General features: G+C 43.0%; 1 protein-coding gene across 1 annotated transcript in view; it reads right to left on the reverse strand.

Moving 5' to 3' along the window:
- The window catches only part of LOC138589686 (semaphorin-4B-like), a 33790-nt gene extending 17354 nt beyond the window's left edge, over positions 1–16436 (reverse strand). The window contains exons 1-4 of the mRNA XM_069660093.1: positions 16164–16436; positions 1246–1406; positions 976–1038; positions 342–440 (exon numbers count right to left, since the gene is read on the reverse strand). Coding sequence (XP_069516194.1) covers positions 342–440; positions 976–1038; positions 1246–1406; positions 16164–16284 — 444 coding nt within the window. The 5' untranslated portion in view covers positions 16285–16436. The remainder of the gene's footprint in view (positions 1–341; positions 441–975; positions 1039–1245; positions 1407–16163) is intronic.
- Between the last annotated feature and the right edge of the window lie 8279 nt (positions 16437–24715).

The following is a 24715-nucleotide window of genomic DNA, read 5'->3' on the forward strand; positions in this document are numbered from 1 at the left end:
CCCCATCACTGAAATCAATGTCATCCTGCTGCCGGTTACCATCACTCCAGATTTACTCCTCCGCAACATAAACAGATCTTGTGCCTGGAAACCACACAGCTCGTGTACCCCCTGTTGACTTGTCTGGCTAAAGTGCCTCAGCAGCGTTTGGTTACGCTCGGATAACTACAGATCCAATACTGACATGGTGGATAAAAGAGCTGGAATCCTCAGAAACACCAGGAAAATATGGAAAAATTCAAAGCTGTGCTCATGAGAGAAGAGGAGAATAATAAAAATGGAGACTTGCTTCAGGAGAAAAACCAACTGTTAAATGGGTAAAACGAGAGGTTATTACTTACTATGTAGGCGCAAATAGGGCTGAAGGCATATGTGCCACACACATAGAGATGAGTGCTGTTCAGCCGCAGGAGAATCTTGATGTAATTGAAGCAATCAGTCTGGATGGGGACCAAATAGAGAGAGAAATTCACAAGAAATTCTTACAACTACTTCTTGAGAAATCCTTACAAATGTGTGCCTGACAAATACTTCAGAAATCGTTCGATACAAATTGTTAGAAACATAAAAATGCTGTGGGGAAAACCTCCCAGCATCTCTCTGTAATACACTCACACAGAGCTGCACACCGCAGTACAAAGAGTACCAAGGTTTGTCGCCTTGGGATAACGCAGCTGGCATGACAACACAGTAAAGGAAGAAGCCGTCACACACACACACACACACACAGAAAAAGAAGCAATTCCCTGTCGAGCCTGCACACTTGATGAATCTATTTGTAACTGGTGGGAAGGTTTGTCAACACACAACTCAGTTTATCTTCTCAAAACACAAGTGAAACGATTCAGAGAGCACTGCAAGGAAAGAACAAACACCCTGCACGAGTATAAGCCATCCTTTCCATCCTGTCTTTATAGACATATTTTCCTGAGGTGTTTTCATTACTGTGCTGCAGCAGTTAAAGATGCCTCTCACCTCCAGGTTCTTCCCTTTGAAGCTGCACTCCTCTCTTTTTCCAGCAGGAGTGCCCCACGTCAGCTGAAGATGAAAAAGAAAACAATGAATAAGTGATGTCGAATACAGGGAACCATGCTGATTCTGCTGAGGACTTATTCTTTTATATCGGATGAACACAGAAGACCTGGTGAGGTGTGTAAATAAACAAACATCACCTCATATAACACAGCGTCATGTAAGCTGCTAGATTTCCCAACATTACAATTAGTTTTCCTCTGATCTACTCACGTTCTTCTGCAGTTTGGTCTTGCTGATGTCCGACAGGCTGAGGGCGAACAGCGCCTCCCTGGCTCCCACGTACAGCATGTCGTCCTCCTGGCTGAGCAGCAGAGACGTGTAATTGAAGACGCCGTCCACAGAGAATCTCTTGGCCGACCTTTCCTTTGCATCTGGGAAACAGCAGAAGAAATAAAACACACACTCAGGAGATTATTATCACATAGCAGCAGAGCAGAGGGGAACAGACTGGTACAGACGGTGTCCTGATGCTTGGAGTACAAGAACACACATAAAGTGCTCCCAGGCACTTAAATAGATCCTCAATTACAACACTCACGATTGTGCAAAGCTTTGAAGAGAGTTGTTGCTTTCTGCAGGGAGGTAAACAATGAATGTTTTCCATATCACACTGGATTTTTTTTGTGTTTAAGGGTTTCAACTCTGAGCGTTCATCTCGTCAACAGAACAAAAATGTTACTTTCATGTTATTAGATACAAAATCTGACAGAGTAACTCGTGCTGCAATGATGCGACCCACTTCACGTGTTTGTTTGTGATTAGTTTGTCACATCCCACCAGGAAGTAAATGCACCTGCTTAAAAGGTTAACACCAGAATATACATGTTATTGAGTCTTCAGTATCAGAGGTGTTAAGCGTACTGAAATATTCAACTCAAGCAGAAGTACTGTTACTTGACTGAAATTGTAGTCAAGTAACAGTACTTGTGTAAAACATAAAAAGGTAAGAGCAGCTCACTGGGAGCTGATGGTCTACTGCTGCCTCTATCGGTTAGTTTGTTTCGGTAAACCAGCAAGTCCCGTGTTCTGTGAGGTAAAAGTACTGTTTTTTTTTTTTATGGAGTCTTGTGGCTTCGAAGAGTGCGAGAATGCCTGTATGTCTGAAAGATGTGGCCAGGGAGGATCTCCATCCTCAGAGTCAGTCTGTGTCCTCCGAACTCTCCTCTCTCCCATTTCATGGTTCACCAACATAATGCGTCGGGCCCGGGTAGTCGCAGCCCAGCTCTTCTTCACTTGACTTCAACCAGCACCACACTTTGATCTGATTGGCCTGTTTTTGATGCGATGCATTTGATTGGTGTCTCGACCAAGTCAGTTTCAGCTCGCAATATCCATAAATATTTTACTCAGTAACGGATGGATGTACAAATATAGCAAATGACTTTACTTCATTTAAAACATACTTCAGTAAAAGTAAAATTACTGACATTTAAAAATACTCAAAAAAGCTACTAAATTACAGTAAGATGAGTACTTGTACTTTGTTACTTCCACCTCTGTTGCACACACACACATTTCCAGTTAATAACCTAGAAAGACTTGGATTTATTTTATGGGCGAACTTTCGGTAATGTCGAAGTCGTTCACATCACCTACAGAAAGGTAGAGCAACTGACAGGATGATTCATCATGACTGATATTAGTTAACTGCAGCTCATGTGGGTCAACTTATCTGATTAGCCGATAGGAGAGATACAATCATGTGGAACTGTTTGATTGAAAGACATGCAGACAGAAAACCAGGTGAATTTATTTTCTTGGAGTCTGTTAACCTGTAGTGAAACATTACCTCTGAAATATCTAAGCTGTCAAACGTCTCTGCTGAACAATAATCAGGCGATGAGATGAACTGAAATCATAAAATTGACCCTCGACTAAAGTACGTTTTTTGCTGAAGCAGGATGAAAACCTCAAATTCACCACCGACTCCCCAAAACCAACACAAATTAACTCCCACTCCGACAGTGTGTGTTGGCTAAACACCAATATACAACTGGAGAGTAATAAACCCAGTCTCCTGTTTTATTATTTCCAGTGCTCCAAGGAGATCTGTTATTATCTGTCAAGGCTTCAGAGAGCCACAAATCCAACAGGAAACCAGCACAGGTGGACAAACATCACATTACATCCATCTGCAGCACAGCACACGGCCGTGAGCTGCAGGCAAATCAATTTATGACACAAAGAGGGGAAAACTGTTGTCATTTCTGCATCCCCTGCTCCGTCCTCTCTCTCTGTTTATCCCTCTCCATGGTGGCATTCAATAGCTCCTGCAGCTCCATGAAAACATGTCACATGTGTGCCAGCGGGCCACGTCCACACTTTCCTGCGCTGGGCTCTGCGCTGGCATCAGGGTAAAAGCCTCTTCAACTCGACACCAATCCAAATCTCCTTCATTTTGCTGCTCGCCAACCCCCTTCAAACAGATCTGTTTAGCGGTGGGCCGTAATTCAAATGAGTTACTTTTTCCCCCCACATCCCTGCAGCCTCAAGTGGTTCTTGTTATTAAGTACAGATTCAATGTACACTTTGCTGCTTTTATAGCATTTCCTTTGGCATTGCGATCATGATCCTCCACAGTGGCATCAGCGGCAGCTCTTCCCTGCCTTCCACTGTGAGAGTGCGCTTTCAAGAGGTTTGGATTGATTTTTGGAGCCCGTTCATGTCACAGTCGATGGCTCTAACAATTGGTCACTTCTCAGATTGTCTCACGGAGGGATTAACTGCTCAAACTAGCCAATAAAAAGGGCGACAACAGGTCCAGGAAGTCATGGAGAATAGTTTATTAAAGACTTATAAGCTTTGTGATCCTTGCAGAAACAGCTGAGTTGGGGTTGGAGTCTATCTGACGCATGGATGTTATCACTTGATGTCTATCAACAAGACTAACAATCTTCTAGAGGTCACCAAAGACATGGGATACGTGCAATCAAATATTTGTGCATCTACTGCTTACATACTTCTCATCCTCCGCAGTTCTTCTCCATTTTTGTTAATGTTTATCTCTTTCCTCTCATTCCAAACATATTAAACACACTCCATGTTCTCCCCGAGCCAAAGCACTGGGGGTCACACACTCCATTTGCTTGTCCAAATAAGATTACTGGCTCGTATCTGGAGTCGTCAACACTAATATTTGCTGCAGTTAAACCGTTTACAGCCTTTCCCTGTGTCTAACCAGCTAACTTAATTCAAATTCAGACACTTCTGACGGCATGAAAAAGACACCAGCAGTTGGTTTATCTCCAACACTCCAGGTGGTTCGCTGGACCGTAATGCAAATGGAGGCAGTAAACAGCAATAAACGTTTACAACCCACGACTTAAACTTTTCAATGTGCTCACAAACAAATGGTTCATCTAACACTGGAGGCACTTTGGCAGATGATCCTCTTCCCCTTATGGGAGCAAGAAGCCAGCTGCACAAGCCACATCTCGTCCAAAAATCAAATCTTCGGCCTTTTCCAGATCAACAGCCCTCGCTCCGTTTAAAACGCTGTCACATCTGGAGTCAATGAAGAGAGGGGCCTGTCATTAAAATCCAGGGAGGGGATGGATTTAAGAAAAAAAAAAAAAGACTTCGTATTGTCAGGCTAAGGTCATCCAGGACACAAAAAGACGTTCTCCTCTGTAGGGAAGGAAAGGGTTTTATTTCAAGGTAAATTTGGTCTGTTAAAAATGTCCTAAATGCTCATAAAGTGAGTTATACTCGGTCCCGGTGGACCCTGCTGCTGGCAGACAAGGGAGTGCCATCTCTCCTCCCAACAGGGGGACATATCATCGCTTCACTGTCACGGCTCCCCTGAGTTTTACCCATTCACTGGAACCGAAAACAGCCTTTTCTCAGCATATTAAAACTCTCTGACATGAATCACAGCGACATCCTCTCAGACGGACGGTGAAATAACGAGCAGAGGAGAGCAAACTCATGAAAGTTTTACTCAGAGAGCAGTCAGGGGCTACTTAGCAGGAGGGTGAGTGAGTGCGGGGGGGTTTAAGGTCGGCGTACTGAGTGGGAGTTGTGGTAACCAGGATGATTGGATTGAGATGCTGACCTATGAAGAAACATGCAGACGGGGGGAGAAATGTTATTTTGAAAGCTCTCTCTGAGATGGATTTGTGATACGTGCAGAAGGTCAGGCAGTAACACACGTCAGAGCGTCGTCAAGCTGCAGAAACTCAAGGCTCTCTCTCCGTTTGCATCCACAGGTTGCTTCTTCTTGCACTTTCCAAAGCAGCAGGTCAGATGTGTGTTTTGACATGCTTGCAGCAGAATGCCGGGCATCTGCAGGCCACTTCACAGCCAGGCTTCACGTCCATTCATCACCGGCCTGTTTAATCAGCTGGCTGTCACCGAGCCGGACCCTCAACCTCTGCTAATGCTCATCACGCCCAACATCAACACGGCCGCTTTTACTGCCGCCGCTGAATTATTTAGCATCACACGGTCTTTACTTTACAGCTAAGAAGTCAAACTGTGTTTATTTGCAATTCAATTCTCAGAGGTTATGAAAGGCCTCGAGCTGCAAAAGATGCAGCACCAGAGTTTCAAAGATGCATCATCTGCAGACAGTTTACAGCTGGAGTCTGTGTGCAACACCAACATCCTTCAAGAAGCACAAATCTTCTCTTTACTGGTACGTAGCTCCCCCCCCCAGCAAGCAATGAGGTGAAACTTAATTTTGGCAGCAGAGTCTTTGTATTCCTTCATTGTGAGGTTTCATTTTTAAGCAGTGACGGTAGAGATAGTAGGAACAGAATTATCTCACAGAGGATTCCAGGAAGCAGCAGCTCTGTGATCACACAAATGTTTGCTTTATAGTGTGAGATTTAGAGTAATTCTGTACACACACAACAGTTGTACAGATACACAAAGAGTAAAGTCTTACACCTGTGCTTTAAGAAGGGTCTGAAATCTCTGACTGTGTGTTAAATCTGCTGATTGTTTGAATATCCTTCCCAATGTGCAGCAAGGGTGCAAATCGCAGGGTAACTCACGATACGATACGCGATACGAAGGCCACGATAACGATGATATTATGATAGAGCGATTCTGCGATATTGCAAGACAATCATATAATGATTCATTAATGCAAGCTGCTTTGATAATCCAAATGAGTCACCATGATTATTGCAACATGTGAACATGTATTTGCTCAAATAGGTAAGAGTCCGCTGGGAGATGCAAATGAAAACACAAAATAGACACATATAACCAGAATACAGGTATAAAAGGTGTTGGGAACTTTGTTACCGGTTGTTACCTGTAGATAAAAGCCCTTTTGACACTGCTGTTCCGCCTCAGCGCCTTTGCCATTGGACCACGCAACACCAGCATAAAGCCGCCACAGTCGGTCTTTCTAAAAAGCGTTCCAGCGTTGCAGAAGCAAAACGTGGGCGAGGTGTAAACAAACAGCGCGTGCTCCACATACACACGCACAGCTTCATTCCGCCCTGCCGGCTCCGCTGTTTACACAGACACCGTTTCGCCTCTGTTACTACCTCCGATGCCGGCTCAGAGGCATGACGACTTCGCCCCACCGTTCCACCTCCGTGCGTTTAACATAGAAGACGTAACGTAACAGAGGAGTAATAATCCCGCCTCTAACTGGTGTAAAAAGGGCTAAAGATAGGCTAGCTGTTCACCCTGTTTCCAGTCTTTATGCTAAGCTATGCTAACTGGCTGCTTGAAGTATGATAGCTTCTTGTTAAACTTAAAACAAAGCAAAAAGCACATTTTCCAAACAGTTGCACTATAGCTTTAAGAGCAGTACAAAGCCTGACACTAATCTAACATGCATTAATGTCGTAGTCAATCACTTTCAAGAGTCCAGACACATTAACACTCATGTTTGATCTCTGAATCTTACCACCTTTTGAAGTTTTAAGTTTAATACATTATTGATGTTATACATAGAGACACCAGGCCGCAAAAGTAGCACAGTGACATTAATTACAATTTGCCTGCCTCTGAACCTCTTCACTCACATCCCAGCTGAGTGTGCTCAGTGTGTGCTTACTCGCCATTCGGTAACTAAGATATCATCCGAGGGTGCCAGTTTACAGACACAGTCTGCCTGAGTAATAAAATCCATGCCAGCACTTTGGCAGGCGTCATATTTCAGAGAGAACGGGGTAGGATCAACCTATTTTTCTAAGCTTTAATAGTACTCTCAGGGCGGGGCGATTGATCGGCTGCTCGGTAGGTGTACGCTTGCCAAGAGACTCCTAAAAGCCCTGACTGTAAACATGCCCCAGATTTACTAAAGCAGCATGAGCCAAGTCACAAGGCGAGGGGGCAACGGGGACAAAGGGGTTCACTTGCAGCCGGGCAGAGGAAACCCAGTGGAGAGCAGTGAGTAGCAGAGCTGATATTAATCTCACAGCGAGCTCTGCTATCTTACATGCAAGACACAAATATATGAAAAAAGAAACCTCCGCTGTCTGCCAAGCAAAGCTACACCACAGCGCACAGCTTCAAGGCTCACTGTTTGACATGATTTAACTATGAACCTCATAGCAGCGCTGCAGCTCCCTGACAGAAGTCATTTCAAGGTCATCACGGCGCTGCTTCTCCTGATATTTGGGCAAAGTGAGGGCTGTTTATTGGCCGGCGACTACTGGCATCCGAACGCAGCTCTGTTGCGCGCTGCTGCCGTGGTGCGTCGGCCAAGAGAGAGCAGAAACACTGTTAGTCTGCACAGCGAGAGGACACAGACCTCTGATGAGAAAACAGACCAGGTTGAGGCGAACTTTAAAAAGACTTTCACACAGATTGGAATCACCGGTATTTTTAAATCTGCCCTGTAAATAAAACCAGCTCTGAATCTGTGCGACATCTACGGTATCTGTGCGGCTCACAGAGGTGCTGTGTTGTTTGTAATCACTGGGAATCATTATGTGGCTTCGCTGCAATGCTGTGTGTATATTGTGCGTCTGATGCTTGTGTGTGTGTTAGAGTGTGCACACCTCATACTGAGGGACAGCTGCACCTTGCAGATAATAACCAGAGCCTGACAGTGTGTAGGTCCAGTGTTTGCTGTGAGTGAGAGGATTATGCTGCAGAAAGGTGTGAATGGTGCCACATGATTACATGCGCAGGCTCAGAATCGGGGCAGAAAAACAACAAACCGACTGAATATTTGCTGGGATTGTCGATGAGTTGTGTGTACCGTGCAAGCCCTGAAATGCTGAAGAACGCCCCCCCCCCTTTACCCCCTGAAGAAACAACAACATCTCCCAGACGCACATATACCGAGGATGAGGTCAGAGAACAACACACTGCTTAGCTCTAAAAGCAGAGAACAAGGGGCTGACACACACATGATGCTCTGCTCTGTAATTATTGGCTCTGAGGTGTCATCCTGATGCACTCCGCATTGGCACGCACCCAACCAGCACTCAGAGCAGCAGAGCGATGGAGCGCAGTGGTCCATCACGGCTGAAAGCTTTCAAAATCCTAGATATTAGCTTGGAGAGACAGAGAGAGAGACTCTCTGTGGTATCTGACTGAGTTATTCAAACAGCGGCTGAGAGACAGAGACGCATAGTGGGTGTTATTTCTTCACACACACACACACACACAGACACACACAATTCAAAACAGACGTGTCTGTGCTTGTCATGTGTGGCATGCCTCTTAAACGTCTTTCTCTCAATCCTCCTCGGCCCACTCCCTCTCATGAACAAGACACAGAAGATGTCACATACGCACAGATTCAACCAAAGCTGAACTAAGAAACAGCAGCATGTTTTTTGGGCTCAAATGCAACGACTGACAACTAATGTGGTCGTTACATTTTACTGAACGTACTATGATTTAAAGGAAGTCAGAAAAAGGTTTTATGCAGGGATATGTGTCACCATCTTGGAGCTCTTACTTTCATTTTCTTTGGCCGCACCTGTTGATGAGCAGTAAGTGTAGACGTGTTTTTTGTCAACATCCAAACAGTCATCCAAACACGTCCTTGCTGACGGTTTGACCGATTGCCACATAAACTTGTTCCTCTGAACACAACACGGTTAATAAGGGCAGAGCATTTCAAAGGAAATGCAATGCAATTGGGTTTGCACCAACTGTAAATCAAAACACGCCTACACAACAAGAAGAGAGTACTGTTGGATAAAGTCGCTGCTCTTCTGTTGCATTTAGAAAAAGTAGCTTCATAATAATCTGGAAGATTTTCATGTTAATACAGTAAATGTCCGTTAAGTCTCCATCTATGGCCTATGGTCTGCTGATGAAAGCCTTTGCATTTGCAGTATAAACTATTATTACGGACTGAGTGTCTGTGGCGACATTTGCGGGAAAAAATCCCAGGCGGCGCCCGGTTAGTGACGCGTTTTCCATCATCCAGCAGTGGTTGGTCTGCCAGAGAGGGTAGGCGGAGCTAAGCGGCTGCTTTTCTGGTCTCTGCAAGTGTTGCGGGTAAACAGTAATCTACTATGGCTGAACAAACAAAGAGAAGATCGATGACTACAGATACAACTTCAAAAATAAGTGAAAATCCAAAGAAAAAGAAACAAATTCAACGCTCAGATGAAGCAAACAGTCTGAAAAGGAAAGCGACCGTCAGCGAGGAAAATCAAGAGTTACAACCGGAGCCAAACGTGGACGTCAAACGTGCAACACTGTTTGGACATCTGGAAAGTGTGCTCCTCCAATTACCGTTTATCACCACAGGTGCCGCCACAGAGAATGAAACTGAAATCTTAAAGATTACAACTTCAACGTGCGCTTAGTGTTGCATGAAACTGCACTTCTTGATACCCTCTTAAACCTTCGGGTGTCTACTCTCAACCCGAAGTGAAATAAGAGTGAAAGAATTCTAACTTTTATGAAGGTCTGGGCAGCTTCTGACACTGTAAATCCTGTTCATTCTTCCAATACTTCAGATGCTCAAGACTGTTATACTTACAATATGTCCTCCTTATACAAACAGAAAAAAAAACACAGCTAAGAAAGATTGGCTTACTAAGTGACATATTCTTTGTGGCCCCGCCAAGTAGACTCAAAGAAAAAAAATGTCATTCGAGTTGGCACTGCAAACATCCAGATGCAGCTGGCCTGCACATGTTTACAGATGGTTTCTGCTGCAGCTAAAGTCTCACTGAAGTGCAGTTTGAAATATCTGCTACATTTTTCTGCCTGCACACTCGTCCATGTATACGGCACCGGTGGAGCTGTGTGCAAGGGACTAAGTGCACTCGCTTTGTACCGGCATGTGCTGAAGGTCGATGAGTGATACTACAGCATGCAGACTCAACCCACTAACCTGTGTGTGTGTGTGTGTGCTTGTGTGTGTGTGTGTGTGTGTGTGTGTGTGTGTGTGTGTGTGTGTGTGTATCTCTGGATAGGCCCTTGATGAGAAGAGCAGGACTCCGAGTCGTAACTGAGCCACTTTGCTCTCAAGTCATTAACCACAAAGTAACAGCGGACGAGCAGTGGTCAAGCACGTTGGTTTACGCTCTCTGCTAATGGCTTTTCTAACACAAACACACACTTCTCCTCTCTCACATGTACTTCCTGTAGCCATGCAGCTTCCTCCACACCAGCTGAATCCATCTGTATATTTTGCCTTGACAAGGTTTTACAATCGATTCAGTCGATCTCAGTCAACAGGTGTCATTCATATTGATGAGGACGGCTCTTCCTCTCGTGAATCCATGAGTACTACAGCAGGTTGTTATCAGTCAGGTAAAATAAACATTAAGGTACATTTTAAAACACAAAGAAAGATAGTATTTCTACATAATGAGACACTTTATGAGAATCCTTCTGCTCAGTCTGTTTAGTATAAAGTCAGCCAGGCCTCACATGTACACACTCCACTCTCTCTCTCTTTCTACACACAACCACAAGTAGGAATAAGAGGCATATGGAGCATATTAACATACTGGATCTGAATCCGGAAAGTTCTGACTCTTAATGAAAGATACTTGAGAAGACCGCTTTTAACCGTTTCAGTCCTGCCTCAGCGTGAAAGTAAAGTGTTTCCTGAGCACCTGCGCAAGATGATAATGGTGTGTGGTAGTAGTGATGCATTCAAGGGCATAAAAGATGAACACTCATGCATCCTAAGAGGTTCTTTTCTCTGCAAAGTGACTACCTGCCTGGTTTTTAGTGCCTGAAAGAACCCAACATGTTACAGAAGAGCTCAAAGTGCCACCGTGTTATTTTCTACATCAGCAGAATCTACAAAAGATCTCTTCAGAACAGAAGACATTTCATCAGGACAGCTTATTGTAAAGTTGTTACTATACGTTTTTACCGCTGTATTCTCCAGACTGGTGACTAACAGAGTAACACTGTGTGAGGAGTAAAGATTACTAGTGCTTCCTGGAGAGATGGATGTGTTTTTAAACCTCTCCAGCTTCTTCAGGGGGTTTGAGAAATCGAATTTAATCCGTCTCAGATGCATTTACATGAAGCTTTTGTGAGTTTGGATAGCTATCCAATCAGCCCACGACGCATTAAGAGACTAAGTATAAATGGCGCCTAAATCCCAGATTAACTTCCTTAAAATAATTCCTACTTTTGACAGCAATGTGACAAAAAAAATATAATAATTTGTGTCATAAAATAGAGAATGTTTTTCTTGCATGGCTTCAGTGTAGGATGTGCCTCGGAGAGTTGCTGCAGAAATAATATAACTCCTAGTTTGTTTCACAAAGTGTAAAACTATTAAGTCTCCGCTCTTAGATGTTAACCTTGATGACACCACATTTCTGTTTTGGAAAGAATGCACACTACCTCCCAGCGATCCAACAAAACACCTAATGACTCTCTTTAACCTCACATTCCTCTCTGTCCGTCTTAATTAACAGCTACAACATTGTTCCTTGCTGCTTGCCATTTTCTTCAAATCAAACGTTCCTGATTGAAATCTGCAAAGACTGAACTTTTCTGTACATTCCCTGGAGCGTGCAAGTGACAAAGCCATTAAAAGGTCTGAAACAGACGGAGTTGATGTGCTGTAATTATGCTCCATTGTTGCTGCTGTTGTGGCGTTACACGCAGGCACTTGTGAGTGCCACCTCTGCTGGAAGCCACAGACCGCTTTTCTTTTCAGGATCAGTGGGCGTGTCCTCGCTGGGTTTTAGGTGGGCATCGGAGCATGTCATGAGTATTTGGCCTGACTCCCCTCTCGCTGCCCCTCCTATGTCTCTGCACTGCGATCTGCACACGGCCAAGGTCACAGGATTAGCATGCATGAGAGAAAGCGCACAATATTCGCCGAACATAAACCAGATGTAAACCAAAGTGCGCTGTGTACGCAGAATGCTCGTCGGCTTTAAGAGGCCTTTGGATTTGCTTCTCTCCCAGCAGCCCGTGTAAAAGTATGAAGACAGAAAATGTTCCTCTCTAATCTGAATGTTTCCTTTGTTGTTATTCAGCACATCACATTCAAACCTTGTTTATTAAACTGTCTCTGGGTGCCTTTCTGTGAAGCTGTGATTTGAAATCTGGTTTGTGTGATCTTTGATTTCCTCTCTCTTCCTGGTTCCTTGTCACTATTAAGTATTAACATAAAGTACTAAATAAATGTAAAAGTCAAATCAAAATCTAATTTGAAAAAAATATATGATCTTGATTTCCTTCCATGGGGGACAAATGTTGCAATCTTGCTGCACAAATCTTTCAATGGGAATCGTGCACATAAACATCACATTGAAGGGCAGCCATTATCTTCTACATACATGATATATGCTACATTTAATTAAATAGAAATAAATCTCTGTTAAATATAAAAACACAGAGCGAGCAGCACGTTAGCTTAGCGTAAAGGCTGGGAACAGGACGACCAGCTCGCCTGCCTCGGTCTGAGCAGAGCAAAGTCTCTTGTAGTCTGTTAAATGTTTTCTTCCCTCACTTGAATTCTTTATGCTAAGCTGAGATGTGACAGAGGTTATCTTCAATCGTGCTATGAATCATCTCATTTCACTATTGGCAAGAAAACAAAAAATAGAACAACTGCTTTAAGAGGAACCAGATTTACAACAGAAAGAGGGTGACACACAATCGGTTACAGTTTATAAAGAGCCAGACGGTTAAAATCAAAGATCTGGCAGTTGCCAAACAACCTCACCAGCCCTTTAATGTTAACCGATCTTATTGAGAGCAGAACCTGAATTTCTCCTTCTTCTTCCAAGCGAAAGAAACATTAAAAGAGATTAAAACAAATCATCTTTGCTCATCTCTGGAGGAAACAACAACCTCTTGCCTGAGAAGTTTCTGTTAGCTAACAGGGCTACGTGCCGCATGCCTTACCGATGCTCACTGCTCTAAGTCCCATGATCCTTTGTGCCGTCCCTCTGCACAAGAGCCGTAATGAAAAACAGACAAGCTCTCCCGCTGCAGCGACCACTCACTACACATGAGAGATTAGCCTGCTCATTAGGAGAGAAGGAAGGAGCAGGAGGAGAGGGAAGGAGGACACAAAGGAGAGGGACGCCTTTCCAGGAAAAAGGCTACGGTGAGGCAAGGGTCCTCGTTCGAGAAAACAGCCCGGGTCCCCCCTTTTCTAACGGACTTTACAAACCAGAATAAGCGAGGGCCTGCTTTACTTGTTTTCATCAATGGTGCTGGTTTAATTGAGGCTAGTTTATATAGAAGATGTTTAGCATGTCAGTGATGCTGCAGACCCTCTTTATGCAAAGCGGTCCTCTTCATGAATAGGTAACAATCAGTGTCAGTGACGTTTAAACAAGATTTTCTACACTGACGCCTGTTATCAGCTGAAAAGCACGCCGTCTCTCACCGGTACTTACGCTCTCCTGTTGAGAGAATCTAAATCACTAACTGCTGGTGTCAAAACACATGAAATTAGGAATATGAATGCTGAGTGGAGTTAAGCAAAGCAGGGGAGAGAAGAAACATCAGTGGTTTGAAAACACCCGGTTGCTGGGAACCAGCTTTGGGCCCATTTAATCCATTTAGTTCTTTGAGAAACCAGTTAAATGGCTCAAGTGCGGGAAAGGTGGATCTCGGGAATAAGTGATGCCAATTTGAGATGGTGCATGTGAATTACAGCGCTACGCTTCGCTGAGTTGGCTGAAAAGTGAAGAAAACAAGCATCAGATTGTTGCTTTCAGAAGCAGGAACAGACAGGTAGTGTTTACAGGAGCCGGTGCACCCTCACATCCTTATAAGCCTGTACTTTGGGTGCTGCTGGGACGGCATATTTGAATGTGCAAACAGTGCTGCCAAACAGAGACAAGGACAGGGTAACAGTAAATACAGCAACGAGAGAACCAAATTTAAGAAACGACTTCTTATCTGTGTACAACTGTCCTTTTCCGACAGCTACAGCGCAGGATGATAAATAAACAAGTGTCCCTGAGAAGCAGTCAATTTCCCCCGTTAGCCGCATCCAAACAGCCACCTTATTTCTCCTCTCCCTCATTTGTCATAAGCTCTCATAATGCATCAATCAATTACCAGAAAGCTGTTAGCTGCACAAACAGCGCACTGTTGTTACATTAGCAAAGCTTAATCCACAGTAACTATTATAAAAGAAGTGCTGCAGTGTGTGAGGGGTAATTACATACAAACGATGAAGTCAGGTGCAAAAAGGTCTCGCATTCAATCAGCGGACTCGCCAGGAGAGACGTTAAGTTTATATTTGAGAGATAATTTGATGCTTTCAGCTAAACCATAGCTAAAGTTCAATTAATGGAGGGAAAAGGGAGGAAGAGCAAAGTGCTTTTGAAGGTCAAGACCGGCCTATATGTGCTGCAGAGCAAGAAGTAGGGCGTAAATTGCTGCAATCTATTTGTTCTTCACCACAGTAACATCCTGAGGAGTTACATGATATTCAACACATACTTCAGTCTTTTTCTGTGAAGGTTTAGGGAAAGAAAAACAACATACACAGTGAATGTGGAGCAGAAGGACATCTCTTAAAAAGGCCTTCAGGGAACAAACACAGATTATCGCGGGTATTTATGAGAGGTGGTGTTTGAGGTGAAGGCACGTAGGCCTACAGGCACTTTGGGTCTATGAACGTCTTAAAGTGTCGCAGCGTTTGTTAATTTGTGTACAATTGATGGAACAACATGTTCCCACCACCATGCTGTTGCTACACTTGTCAAGCTTGTCGTTCACAAACATGCAGCCCACAGCGAAAAGAGTGGCACTATTTACCTCGTGAAACCCGAAGTAGCCTACATTTGGAAACAATGTTTCCTTGATTCAGAGGTAGAAAAAGACACAATGCTAATTTGTAGCTAGCTACAATCAAGTTTGTTGGCTTTATTTATCATAGCTGTGGCCAAACTCTCAGATAGTTTCAAGGTGGCCTATTTTTAAACATTAATTTGCACTTGCTCGCTACACACATGATATTATTCACTAAGAGACCAAGGTTAAAATGCGATCAAGATGTCAGCATCTCGCTTGTAAGAAGAAATATAATATTGTATTTTTATGGCAGTAGTTTTATAAGGGGGGGGGGGGGGGGGGGGCATCCTGATAATCCTGTGTAGCTGCTTAGCTAACATACTTGGACAAGCAAGACAGGGATTAGATTAATTCTTTTAAGGTCCTGACTATTAAAAATGATGTTTTACTCTGAATAAGAAGGCTTTACGCAACAGGAGGAATCAATGCGTAGGGTGACTGTAACTCTAATCTTGGATAACAAGTTTGGCCGGGGGTTTACCGACATGAAAAAACAAACACCAATCAAACAGAGCTGCTAGCATTAGCCTCCATTCTGACATAGTGGAATCCAGGAGTTACTCCCACAAAGTCAGCTAATACCACACAGTGTTTGTACTAGTAAGGGCAGAGTCCTTTTTCTTAATATCTGCTGTAACACTACAGATGTGAACTTCTGCTTGCCCCCAAGTAGTAATGGTGGGCCATGTAACTACCGTGTTAGCTGGTAGTGCTAATGTTTGCAGCGAACATGAGTGCACCTTTAAATATGCTCCTCACATTTTTGCAACTGTGTTTTTGAAATATAAAGATAATCATGCAGAGAGTCGCTCTTTATGCTCGCAGCTGCCGCATATGATTGGCTGATCTCTGGTAAGAGAGGGGATAAGTGAACAATTCCATTTGTTTAGCCATGCTTACAATAATCATGACTGAACAAACTGCGTCCGGTAATAATGTCGACTTACTGTAAGGGAAACTGATGCGCGGCGTGACATCATCCTCAGTGGCCGTCAGTGACTGCAGACAGATAGCCAATAGCAGCGCAGCAGCCAGGAGACAGTGGACAGTAGCAGCTAGTGTCCACATGGTTGCCCGATCCTCTCACGCAGACATACACAAAAGCACAACGTTTGTTTTAAGATTCCTTGGACTTCATTAAGCTCCTCTTGACTCTGCACAGCTTTATTTTCTCACTCCCATCTTCCTGCAGGCCGAGGGGGAGTGAACGTGTCCTTGACTTGATTCTTGTACTCCCAGAGGTCCTTACACACGGTTAGCAGAGTCTTAGCACGGAGAAGAGGAATCCTTTCTGGATTAAAGGCTGCTTGTTGTCATCTCCTCATAGTGCTCTTCTAGGGCTCAGCACTAAGCTCAGACCAGTGGCCATTTAGTAAAAGTCATTTTGGATCTGTGGAGAGAAGAGAGAGACAAGTTGTTACTTTATGTGCGATCCAAGAACATGTTAAAAAGAGATGAAACATGCTAAAGTAAAAGATCCATATCAAACTTCTGACGTTATATACGTCAATATAAAAGCATAAGAGCTGAAGAGCTTCATCATGGAAGATGACGTTGATTTTATTGCAAAGAACGACTCAAGGATTCAAGAGTTATCGTGCAAATCAGCTTTGACAGCAAACCAACTCTTCCCGCTGTCCTGAGACTCTCACTGTGGCACACACAGGCTTCAGCTAAAGCATTTATAACAAAAACAAATATTTTTGCTTCTACTGTGGAGTCACGCTGCCAAAGAAAAACTGAACCAACAGATCATTCAGACCACCAGCCGACGAACACCAACACACAGGCCGTGTGGTATCTCACAGGATTTTCAAGTCTTTCTGAACGTCCAATTTGCTGAGCAGCCCGCAAAGTTTCTCTGCGAGATAAAACGTGTTTTTTTTCAAAACCCTGTATTTAATTATGCGGTCATCAAAAATGGGTGAGAGATCTCCAAGAAGATAACATGGCAGCTTGGCTCTAATTTTGAGGCTATGAGGGGAAACACATGAAAGACGAGTGACTCCCAAGACGAACTCTGTAATTTGTCTCAAAGAGGCAAAATGAACACATCTGCTCTCTGACTTTTATTGGCTATGATGTGAGTGTGCAGATAAGTGGCCTGTTACGTGGATGTATGTATGCTGAGATTTTTTTATTTAGCAGGAGGTCAGACTTTCCTGGAAATCACTTGAAATAAGTACTACTCCCTTCTGCTTCGTCATGAGCTTCAGAGCTATATGATTAAAATAGACTGGACTGTGTCTTTGCAGCTTTTTGAACATTTTTGACCTTTAGAGTTGATATGGTAAACTAGCATACAGCTGTCTATTTCAGATCTATACAAAGCTACATTGGCCTGCATTTCATTTGATGAATATGGCCACCTAGCAGCTCTGGTTTTGGTCTCCACCAACCTTCAAGAGAAATAACTGGCTCCTAAAACTGCAGCTGTTCAAAGTGCAAAAACGTATTGCTAACGTTTCTTTCTGCTTCTTTTGGCGACACCAAAAATGATGCCTTGTAAAAGGGGTTAAACCAAACCAGCTAGGTTAGGTTAGCAAACAAGCTAAAGGAGGAGATAAAGCATGAGGAGGACTGACGGGTTCAGGCTAATTATCATTTGGTCGGTCCAACCCTTTTAACACAGGACAAATACTAAGAGTAGTTTAATCCATTGTTTATTTTATAAATAATTTCTTCTGCTCCTTTAAAAAAAAGACGAGCTAATGTTTTGGCACACTTGTACTTTAACGTAAATGCTAATGTCAAACATGCTAACAAGCAAATACAAAGTACAATCGGGGCTGATGAAGTTTGCAGGGTCATAAACTGAAGTACTTGATCATTTAAAATATTGACCTCATGATCGTACTTGGTAAAAATGTGGATCACCAAATTATTCAAATTCAAATAAGGGGACGTGAATGTAAAGTTCATGGTTACACATCAGGTATTTGGTGGAATATTTCAGTGTGGACATACAAACACATTCTTAGAGTCGCCAGTGTGACTAAAAACACAAGGTACACATGATCCGCTGCAGGGGAAATACTTGACAAGGCTTTCAAAACCTAAAGACTGCAAACTGTTCTTATTATTCCACTACCACCCTGAGAAGAGTCGAGACATCAGTGAACAGAGCGAAGTCTGTTCCTGTGATTGAACACTGCTCATGCCTCCTTGTTTTCTGACAGCTCTGCATGTCTCCCCCCCGAGCTGAGCTCCCACATAGGTGGTGACGTTTAGAAAGTAAACACTGGAGAGCACATGGCGTCTCTGGCTGAGAGCTGGCGTCACTGCAACAACTCCCAGAAGACTTCTTTCAAATATTTACGGGAGCTAATAAATCCAACAACAGTACAAGACAAGCAAGGGGGGGGTCAGCTAGTGGCCCCTGGTCGTCTGCAGAGACAACTCCCTGCTGGCTGACACCATTTTAGACTTCTGATCAACATGGACAGACTACAGCAGAATCCAACTGCTCTACAATGTCTCCATGTCTCCGGGCTACCTGCCGACTGAACACTGACTTGTCTCTCTCCGTCCCCTGGGTCTGGACCAGCAAACCAACATGTCAGTCATCGCCTCACTACCAGCCTGCTTTGGCCCCTGCTGCTCTGCCGAAGCCAGCTGGGTCACTAGAAGCTGAAACATCCGCCTATGATCCTGTAACATCTCCCTCCTCCCCGGCTGGTCCCTCTCATGCCTGCTGGGACTGCATCAACAACAAGCATGGCAGCCCAGCGTGCGTCGCACACCCCAGGTCTCCATGTTCCCAGGGCAAATCCTAATGTAAGTCCAGAGCTCTTTAAATTTTAATGAAAAGAGAGCGAGAGCGATGCTGTTTGGAGGGTTTCCTGGCACTCTGATAAATTAGGAAACATTTCGGCTAATTGTGCGGGGGAGAAATAAACTCTCGCTCTGACCTTTCAGTGCCTCGAAAAGTTGTTAATTAACAAATTACTTTGGCGGTCCCAGGCGCGATCACATGGTGCACAAAATAAGTTATAAATGGTCACCGGATAAGAGGTGATAATTAGTGTTAAAGACACATTCAGGGCTCATTGATTTGGTCCAAATTGCTGTAACTGTTCCGTCTTATTATTTCTGTAAGCACTATCCCCAAAACACCTCAGATATGATCTGCAGGAAAACAGGTGCCTGGTCCTTGTACCAGTGACTTGTTAGGAAAGCTGAACTAAGTCTTAAACAAACCCAATAAAACCCGAACACAATCATTAACTTTATTCCTTGTAGACTCTTTAATTTGACCTCTTCTCTCAGGTCACATATGAGTAACGTCAATATAAAAAGGCCCCTGCAGCAGGTATCTTGAGAGTCTCAAATCCAGTATGACTCATGGGTTCGATGCCTAAAGTGTTCATAAAACTGAAGGCAGACAAGATGGACACCCCAGAGGCAGATCTGCGGAGGCTTAGCGAGTGCATGAGGAGAGTAAACTGATGTAATGAGGCACTTGTCTTGTTTTCTTTCCCTTGAACACTACGGTACAAGTACATGCATTCTAGTCAAATTAATCGTGTAGTGTCCTAATCCGTGCTGAAGAACAACGAAGCATGGATCTGAAGAGAAAGTATTAAATATTAATAAGCATTTAATCACATTTGACAGCAAGTACTCAACCAAAGAAAGTTATCTTATTAGAAGCAACGATTATTGGACTTATAGGATTAGAGCTCTATTCAGCTGTGGCTGTAACAGAACAGGCGACCCGCTATGCTCAGTGCCACAGGACCCATCTGCTCATCGAGGAGGTCTGCTGCTTCTTGTATCTCTGAAGGGTGAATCTGGTGCCATATTGCTTAAGGCTACAGATTCATTAACCTTTCGAACTACCCTAAAGGCTCCCTATTAATACCTGCATCTGTTAAAAGAGAGAACGGATGTGACAGACCTATTGGCCGATACATCCGCCCAGGTCATGGCAAGTTCACTGTATAGGGAGCAGCATGAATGCTAACCATTTGGCTAGCTTTGTATGAACTGCCGGGCTTTGTGCTCAACAATCAGCTCGCTATATTTCATCCCTGCAAAGTGACTCTTCTGTCATTTACTCTTTGGCTCGGGCCGAGGCACTTATGGAGATAATCAGCGGCCGGGCAGGACCCTGTGATGAGAGCTCTATCACGGAGCTCGACATGAGACTAGATTAGGCCGCAGTCCAATCCATTAACAGTATCATGAGTACATCTAAGTCTAAAGAGAAAGAGAGCTATAAAAGCATTTGCATTTAATTGGGCAGCTGCGATCAAAATTGAAAGTTAAGTGTCTCAGTTTATGCCAGGTTTAAGGGTGACTTTGTAAGATAGAAACTGAAACTATATATTCTACTTCCAGCAAAAGAGATTTTCATAAGGTCAAATATCTTTGTCTCGCAATTATATTAAAGTTTTTTTTCCCATGTCCGACCTAAAAACAACATGACCCCTTTGGTGCAGGTTACTACTGAGGAAGATTTATGGAGCCATTCTGTTGGGCAGAAAAGGTCTCAGTTGGTGACTGACAAGGCGGGGACTCATGCTGTGTCTGCCATTATAAATCTCACTTATAGGCGCCTGCGTAGCTGAGTGGGCAGTGCATGATTGGTTTCAATTCAACTATGGTGGGGATGGTAGGGGGAAGGTAAATATTTTCCCCCAAAACAAATCTGTTTGATTCATATGCTATGTTCAAATATTGAAAGAAATATCTCAAAAAATGTCAAAATAAATAAAAGTAATTAGTTAGTAACTCAGCCCATCTCCATTATAGCTGAAAGAACTGTAAAGCCTGCACACCCATGAAAGATCTTCTGTAACAGACATTTCAAAACACAAAATGAGACATGTGGTCCAACACGCAGCAAGTCAAGCACTGGAGTTATCACTGTACTCATCACTGACAGCTAGCAAACGAAAGTAGCTCTTCTTCACATATCTTCAAACTCTGAACAAAACCAGCTGCTATATACTATAAGTTGGACAGTGGACAGTGTTAGCAAGCCTGGTAAGACACAACAGGTCAACAAACAAACTGTGGAGTTAACCGTGAATCACATTTCTCCTCTTCTAGGCGCTAACTGCCTCCCTACAACTTTAGCCCTTGTGACAAGCTAGCTAGCATGTCCTAAACCAGTCTCCACTGAACACAAAATGAGCCTGCACCTAAATTATAAATCTGCAAATCACTGTAATGTACATTATACTCTCATTTGAAAACAACCCTTCAAAAATCTTCACAAAATCACAGTTTCAACCACGCAGATAAGGGTCGATGACAGACTGCTAAAGACCGCCTACACAGGGCAGATGATGTGCTGAAACCCTGCTGATCTCTTGCTAGCTGTATTGAAGTATCCTGGATGAAATTCTACTTTCACAGCATTAGGTTTTCCTCAACTATACTAAAATGATACATTTCTTCAGTTCAAGGCAGGAAATCATTGATAATAAAACTCAGAAGCTAAACAAAATGAATAAAATAGCACTTTCCTGCTGAATTAAGCTAGCTTCTCCAGACAAGCGGCTTACTGCTTACATCCAAACTGTGTACATTGTACAGATCGTAGGCCGTTGAAAGAGACACAAAACACTTTTAGGCTAACTGCCTTCAGAGATTAAACCAAACATTTTTGCTTTCACTGTCATGGTTGGCCACTGTCACAATGTTTCAAGCACATAAAACAGATGGTCTATTTGTCAATAGATTGCCAGCATCATAAAGACAGATGCAAGAGGATGCAATGTAATAACATGCTAATACATACATGTCACTGTATATGTTCTTGCTTTATATGCTAGCAAAGTTCACTTTTTTCCACAATTTATCTTAAAGAAAACTGAGTTAATCACATAAATAATTTAAAAGAAAAAACTGAACTTTGTAAAACAGCTCTTTAGCTGTTTGACTCTTCTCAGAGCAGGGATAAAGCGATGTTATTTTCTGTGTCTATGAAGGCACAACACTATGCACTGCACTTTGTGTGAACCCGGGTTCCACATTTCCTCTCTTCCAGGCCTCTCCTTAAAGGAGGGTTTCAGACCGAGAAAGTAGACTCCTAAATAAATCACAAGTGGGTTAAAAATAAACTCTAACTGTAAAATCTGGGGTGCATACACTGGTCATTGCTTTCTTAGGGACACACAACAGCTTATGGATAATACGTCCATCAGAGACAAATCTCCAGGATATCCTCTCACTGAGGCCTGCGAGTAGTTTTTAATATGGGCAACCTCGTCATAACTCATAACAAGCTGAACACAGTCCTTACATAAACATCTTTCCACCCAGATAAGGTTTTGTGTTTGTAACGTAAAGGAAATTCCTATAGAGCAGCTGATTAAATGTAAATACTTAAAAGATAGACATTTTTAATTTTAACAGACACAACTGATTCAATAGGAGAGGCCTTTCACTACTTCCACTTTGGAGGAAATAAAACTCACACACGCAGACACTCGTATAATTCAACCGCAGAGAGAGAAAAAAACTTGTATGGTCTTTGTAATATCATTTCTACCCTGCAGGTAACATGACTTTCACTTGGCTCTGAAACTAACAGAGGCCTCTGTGTCAGTACGCTACAGAAGAGACTTTAACCCGGGTTAAAACAAAAAACCTTTATGTGCGCTCCAACTGTTTGGTCTATAATATGAGACAGCTGCACACTGAAGATTCAGCATCCTGATGCCTGGAGGCAGACGTCTTCTGAAAGTACAAATGCCACAAAAAAACAAATCAATCTCACACTTTGCTAATTCTTTATAAGTGTTAAAGTATGAAACATGTTTTAATAATTGAAGCAACAGTTTTGTGAGCCTGTTTTCACTCTTGTTAATATTTTATCTCAGAAACTACTTGACAGATTTCAGACTCGCAATATATTTTAACATGTCAAATCTTCCCCCCTTTTATTTTGCTCAACAGACAAACTCCTGAACGCCCTTCTTAATGCTTTTTATCGTACCATAGTACCCACTTCCTTTCTTACAACAGTGTGCATTACTTCCTGGACACAGCTCTATCTGCCATCCTGAGTTTATTTTACAGGAACATGAAAGTCTCTCAGAATTGAAACCAACAGCCATCACTGAATTATTGATTCACACGTGTGATCCCAGAGTGATAATAGTAGGATACTGACATTTCCTGCATGTATTATTAATAATTCACAGAACCCTCTTTGTATTGATGACAAGCTGTAATACATCCTGCTGTGGTATGTCCCTGATGTATTCAAATACACAAAGATGACGACTTTCAAATGGCGAAATAACAGGAAAATTATGCAGAACAAATTGGTATTTTACTCAGGAGACTGCCAACTTAGCAGGAAACTAAAAGGCAATTTTGATCATAAAGCAGACTCTTCCCATAACCCCAAAATGACTCACTGTACTTATAAAACTAGAAAGCACTCAGTGATAGCACGCTCTGCTCGGGCTGCACAATACAATGAGGAGAAGTTGTTTATCTGTGTCTGGATCCAGATCTGCTCCAAAACATACAGCGACACTGTCGCTACAAACTCAGCAAACCTCTGGAGCTGCAGATTTAACATTGTGTTTAGTTAGGATAAGTCAGTGTCCAGAAAGATCCACGATTTCATGGCCAATAGAGAAGAAAGGGAAGTAGACAAACTTTTTAATGGCGCTACTTTTGTTTAAATGTATTCGGGAAAAAATGTATAAGACAACCTTATTTTGATGTGACCTGTGAACACATCTCAATCAGCTCTTTATTAGGAGGGAGGCTGGGTTTTTAATATGCACTAATTGGCTTTGCGTGACCCTTACCAGACAGCTTTGTGTTAATTGTTAAACTACAGTACGTGCACCGCTTCCATGATCCAAACCTGTCCCTGTCTCTGAGTCAAAGGTGTTCATTAAAATGCTGTGATGATCTCAGATTTATCGCCTACGTTAGCCTCAGGCTAGCAACAGAAATGGTCTTTAAAATGACATCCATCCTTACATACTATACACACACAGCTTAGCAGTAAAGAGCGTGATGCGACATCCCTTTAAGTGTGATCCTGAGTTTGAATAGGCTCTAAGGAATACTCAAACTCCCTTTTACATTTGTGCAAATCGTCTCCATGCAGGAAGGAGCAATTATCATTTCAAACGAATGAGTGAAGCAGAACTGGCAGAGGAGATAAGTGCTCCGAGGAGAGTTGGGGTCACCTTATTCCCTCTGATAGAGAGCTGCCCTCACCTCAAATTATTCCAGCCTGGCGGGGAACGGAGGGAGATCGCTTCTTGAAAAGTTGCAGAGCGTCAATAATGAGCTGTGCGTTTCTGTTAAGACGCAGTGTGATAGGAGGTAATGTCCTACATGTTTACAGCCCTGTTGTTGAAACTATAGAAGCCTATAAGGAAATAGGTTTCCTGTATTTAAAAGTAATGCTTTAAGACTACAGACTCACTGAAAAATACATTACACTTTTGTTGGGCTTCTTGGTTGAAAAGCTCTCCACACTTATAACCCGATGACCCATTCAGACTAATAAATT

The sequence above is a fragment of the Semicossyphus pulcher genome, unplaced genomic scaffold (assembly GCF_022749685.1).
Source record: "Semicossyphus pulcher isolate SPU_LCO1_2020_fin unplaced genomic scaffold, fSemPul1.0.p SCAF_1, whole genome shotgun sequence".
NCBI lineage: Eukaryota > Metazoa > Chordata > Actinopteri > Labriformes > Labridae > Semicossyphus > Semicossyphus pulcher.